Source organism: Ciona intestinalis, chromosome 2 (assembly GCF_000224145.3).
Source record: "Ciona intestinalis chromosome 2, KH, whole genome shotgun sequence".
Lineage (NCBI taxonomy): Eukaryota > Metazoa > Chordata > Ascidiacea > Phlebobranchia > Cionidae > Ciona > Ciona intestinalis.
This window is the reverse complement of record NC_020167.2, coordinates 471,053-476,618: the sequence shown is the minus strand read 5'-3', so window position 1 is coordinate 476,618 and position 5,566 is coordinate 471,053. Positions and strand designations below refer to the sequence as shown.

At 34.7% G+C, this 5,566-nt stretch overlaps 2 protein-coding genes across 2 annotated transcripts; one reads left to right on the top strand and one right to left on the bottom strand.

The window, feature by feature from the left end:
* Positions 1–355: 355 nt before the first annotated feature.
* LOC113474008 (trafficking protein particle complex subunit 2-like) lies at positions 356–4,104 on the top strand. Its single transcript, XM_026840900.1, has 4 exons — positions 356–560; positions 886–1,004; positions 3,359–3,473; positions 3,753–4,104. Exons 1-4 carry the CDS (start codon positions 471–473, stop codon positions 3,849–3,851), a joined length of 423 nt encoding a protein of 140 aa, XP_026696701.1. The 5' UTR covers positions 356–470; the 3' UTR covers positions 3,852–4,104.
* Positions 4,105–4,187: 83 nt separating this feature from the next.
* Positions 4,188–5,346, bottom strand: LOC100178787 (eukaryotic translation initiation factor 3 subunit G). Its single transcript, XM_002131670.4, has one exon. It carries the CDS (start codon positions 5,275–5,277, stop codon positions 4,423–4,425), a length of 855 nt encoding a protein of 284 aa, XP_002131706.1. The 5' UTR covers positions 5,278–5,346; the 3' UTR covers positions 4,188–4,422.
* Positions 5,347–5,566: the final 220 nt, after the last annotated feature.

The following is a 5,566-nucleotide window of genomic DNA, read 5'->3' as shown; positions in this document are numbered from 1 at the left end:
GCGGAGCAAGAATGTAACTTCTACCACCGAAAATTGCCATCTTTATGCCTTGAAGACAGACAATATCTTCCAATTTTTTCACAAGTTCTGTTTCACACACGCAATTTGGTGGCTCTTGCATAGGGAAAGCTCCCCTTTCAAGAAATACTCACCGGGCCCCCCACCGGGCGTGTTTTAGTATGACTCGTAACACCGGGTCCTCACCGGGTGCCACCGGGCACCACCGGGCCCCGCACCGGGCGTGTTTTAGTATATTTTTTTCCACCGGGCCCCACCGGGCCCCGCCGGGCGTGTTTTAGTAGGACCCGTGCACAATTATGTGGGAAAGTCTTTGGGGAAATCCCTGACCAAGATCGATCACTTGAGGGCGACATAAAGCTAACTAATCAAAACTGTAAATAGGTTGTGAAAAATGTTTCTATAACATACGCACAACAGACACTGGTAACAGGTATCGATAACTGTTCACAATGTCCGGGAATTATTACTTCGTTATTGTTGGCCACAATGACAATCCAGTGTTTGAAATGGAATTGACTTCTAGAGCATCAGATATTAAGGTAAGAAATAAATAAATAAAACCTATTTACACTCGTTATAACCCATTAGTGACCATTTGGTTGTTAAAGTTGCCGTTAAGTGTCTTGATCGAAAACACATACGCCCACAATGGTAGCAGAGCCGAACCTTGAACCCGTTACCTGTGGGCCATAGCTATCCACTTTTCATTAAATCTATTGTCCTAATTATCAGACATACAGGACAAAGTCGCCAACTCATACAACACAGAACACCTGAGGAATAACTATTGTTGCATTGTTTGGAGAATAAAAAAATGACAATTATTTATTTTAAAAATAATTGTATTCTCAACCATTTATACAGAGAGAAGACCACCGGCACCTTAACCAGTTCATTGCTCATGCTTCACTAGACTTGGTTGATGAACACATGTGGAGCACCAATGCTATGTATTTAAAAACTGTTGATAAGTTTAATGAATGGTATGTGTATAGTTTAAGGGTAATACTAAAAAAGATAATTTGTATATGGGTAGAAATGCTCAAATGTGTGAACCAAAGTTAGTATAGACCAAGTTAGGAAACGGATTGTAAAACAATGAGTCTTGTTATTCATTGTCTCCCTGTCTATGATGTCATAGTCGCCGCCATTACGAAGCCCACGGCATAGCATTTTATCATTGCTGGGTGCTGTTTTTCGTCAGCACTTCTGCGCATAAAAATGGCTTTCTACTAATGTTATTTCTTATCACAATAATAAACCTCACATACAAAATCAAATTCTATTGAACACTCGATCAAAAAAATCAGAAAATATCAAGTATACCAACCAAAAACATAAAAGTACATTTTTAAAATATAAAAATACAAACAAAAACGCATAACACTAACATATACTGGTGTATCTAGATGCAGTTTTGCGAGTAAATTGCCTTGATTTTATTTTGGGCTCAAAAACTTAACACGTATACAGGGATGCACATTACAGAAAATCAAATCTATGAGATTTGAATCTTTTTATATTCGAATCTAATTACGGGATTGGGTTTTCTGTTTAATGACGTCATCACACGTCTTCTCATGAACTATAACAAGAATTTTTGAAACTTAATAATTTCAAAAAAAAAATTGTGTTTGTGGGACTTTCAAGAGTAACGTTTCGCAACGTCTTTTCAAAGCCTGCTATACGTTTCGTGATCCCAAAACTACCTAAATTATGACGCAAAGCTACCCAATAGTACAATTTTTGATCATTTTACAGCATCTGATCCAACAGGGCTACTATGAAAAAGTCAATAAACTGACTTATGTGGGTAAAATTATTTTTTCCTATACAGATAAAAAGATTCGAAATTCTTGTTTCGGAATTCCAGATTCGAAATAAAGTATTCTAGGATACCCTAGAATACCTAATTATTCTGTAATGTGCATTCCTACACGTATACCCGGCAACGAAAATTAAGGTATCTTTGTAAAATTTGCCTATTATCGAAGTGATATTGAGGAAAACAATACTAAGCTACTATTTTTTGTCCTCTACTTGAATTAATAAGCTACCTTTTCGGCGTTCCGGGTCTTTATGAAATTAAAAAACGTGAACGCCTTACCTGCTAGTACTTTTGCAAGCAGTTTGGAGCTGCATGGCCACTCATGTTGGATTATAAATGTAGTATATAATGGTTCTGTAGATTCGTAGATATGATCATATACTATTGGGTAAACTAAGCTGATTGCTGCTAGTATTAATCGCCAATGTAAAGTACCCTGTTAAACCACACTGTACGCAGAAAACCAGTCAAAATACTAATTTACTCCACATTAATTCTTAGATTTAATATTTTATAACAGGATTTTTATTAGAATTTTAATTTTAAATGTTAGAACAACAGCTATACATGTTTTCTAGCTTTGTATCGCTTACAAGAACTAAATGAACACACGCCGAACATGCATTTGTATGGGCGGTTTACGCTCTTGTGGGATCCGTAATGGCGGACACAAGCGCTGTTTCCTAACGTGACGTTGGTGTAAACTAAAGGTACCACCAAAATTTCAAAAACAATACAGCTTCTAAAAAAATGTGAGAAAAAAAACTGATGTAGTAAAAAAAAGTTTCAAACTTTGACCGTTTCTAGTTTACTGAAGAAAATGTAACATTTAAACCTTTGTGATACAGTAAGTACCAGCGAGATATAATGAACATTTTATGATAAACATTCATTCAATATAATAAATGCTGTTTAAAATTACCCAATGGGAGAAAAAGTTAGCATAGTATATACTTTGAAGAGTTTAAAACATAATAAATCTTCTATTTTACATTTTTATCATATCCCAATTCTACCTGCTGCATCAATTCTTTAGAAAAAATGAATCCTTGTCGTAAATTAAGTTGAAAAATTGAACATAATCTGGCATGTCGCTATAGGTTCAGTTGAAAAGTTCTTTATTTTGAATCTCTATCCATCTACAAGTTTGCATTCGTTGTTGTTTTGCTCCTGTAAGAGTAATGATACCATACACTTTGTGACTTTACTGACTAAAAGATAAGATGCCTGGTAATTAGCGGATATTGGTAATTTACCGAATAAAGAGTGTTAATGGGATTTACATAAGGTACGTTCCCTATAAGGTTAAAGTATACAGTTTTTAACTGTACGTGCTTTTTAACAACTGTTCGTTAAAAAAATTTCAAACTGTAATCGTAGAAACAAATAAAGTTTTTTTTAATATTATTACCCAAAGGAAAAAGTTATAAACCGAACCTAAATAAATAAATTCTTAAACTAACATTTAGAAGTATTTTAGTGAAAGTAACACCTCTGTTTTTGATCAAGGTTTGTTTCAGCATTTGTAACTGCGAGTCGCATGCGATTTATCATATTACATAATGTTCGAAATGAAGAAGGGATTAAGTCATTCTTTAATGATGTATATGATGTTTATAGCAAGGTAAAGCTTCATTGAAACATGTCGCTATGTGGAGACTAACTTCCACTAAACCTGGTCGTCTCTATACTTTCATTCTATGCATTAATTCAGTATTTTTCACTTTGACAAGATTTAGTAAAGGCGTAAAGATTTTTTTTCCAACTGTTTCTTATATTTGACATTTATGTTATATTCTCACAACTGAATGTTTAACTCTCATTTAATATATATTGTTTAGTCTAGACTCCAGTTATTAATATTGTATTTGTATCTACTACAATCCACCAAATTTCTTTACAGCTTGTGATGAATCCATTTTACAAAATCAACACTAACATAGATTCGCCAGCATTTGAAAAGAAAGTCAATTTTTATGGAAAACGTCATCTTACAAATTGAAAATATTATGCAACAAGTGTTTCATGAAGAAGTTTGTGTTGTTAACAACATTTTTTCTGCATGGTGATGGAATTTAAGACTCTTGTCAGCTTCTTATTTCTTCATTGCTATATTTTTTTTTATTTGACTTCACCTTTTTACACATGTTATGTTTATGGTGAAATTGATTGTTCTAGTAAAACTAACTTTGTGTACATTGTTTAAATGCATTATATTCAATAACTCTGGTGTGCAATCAAAAGCTTTTAATTGATAAATGTGACGTTTTTTATTTAAATGATCAGGTTAGGCGGGACTGCATTCATTTAAGCACTTGGCTGACAACAAAATATTTCAACCATTCATTAATCTTTTCTTTATCACTCAAAAGATTTCTGTGACATACATTATATTCACAAAATAGTAGAATCAGTTTCACCAAATATTTTTACCATGCTTTAACAAACATCTTATAACCCATATTACTTTGCAAGTTTTCTCTTTTTAACAACAATAAGATATACAGTAGACTATTCTTTACACCCCCAAAAAGTTTCTTTTAAAATACTTTTCTAACAATACAAGAAAACAGTTAGCTTGTTGATGGTGTGGAAGGTTTAGCCCACTCAACATTAAGGATGAGATGGTCATACCCAAACCCACACACAGACTTTATAGCTTTGGCTGCATCATCTCGGTTGTAAAAGTTTATGAAAGCAAAACCTTTGGACTGTTGTGTATGTTTATCCTTCGCAAGATAGATTCTTTGAAGTGGACCAAATGGTTTGAAAAGCTCCTGAAGATCTGATTCCTTGGTTTCTTCGGAAAGGTTTGTGACTCTAATGGTAGCTTGTTCATCGCGGTTGCCTCGTCCAGATGGCATCGATGAACCAACGGTATTCCCTCCGCTTCTCATGCTCGGTGGAACATATTTGCTTGGTGCATTACTTGCATTCTCTTCTTCTGGCTTCCTTTCTTCTTCAGTGGTTTTATCTTTGGGAGCGGTCGCTTTGAAATTCTTGAAAAACATATAATATTGCAACTGGTGTTTGAACTTGGATAATGTTGGATCTTCTTGTTCTTGCATCATCTCTTCTTCCCTTGTACTCACGAACTGCATTTGAACATCCTCCGAGATGATGGTCGTAGCTCTATTTGGTCCAGACAAGTCATTTGAAGATTTCCCAAATTTCTTCAACAACTTTCTGTGCGCTACAGATTTTGATGTTTTCTGTGTTTCTATTCTGTACTTTCTCACTACTTTTACTTTCTTATCGTCTTCATTATATTTATATTCGACGACAGTTTTGATATCACCCACAACACTTTGCGATAACGGCGGCAAATCTCCGTTAACTGTTTCTTCTTCTTCGACTTGATCGGCCCAACTTGACTTAGCTGCATCGGCGGCATCTGCCCAGTTTATTCCGCTATCTTCAGATGGCATTTTAAATTTTGCAATCACTTCTAAAATAATGTAAACGAAGACACGTGTTTCAGCAACTTTCTTTTAGAAAAGTTGGTTAATGCTTTAACGCTCAGGCTGGAAGCTTTCCGAAAATCCCCTTAGTATGACGTAGTTAGATATTTCTATGAGGTCGTCGAGCGTGTCGATGTTATTGCGCAATTTTATTTAACTGTTTAGTGTTATTTAAAAGTTGGAGGTAGGCCTGGAGCATATTTGTTGTTTCGTGTTATTAAATTGTTTAGTGTTATTTAAAAGTTGGAGGTAGGCC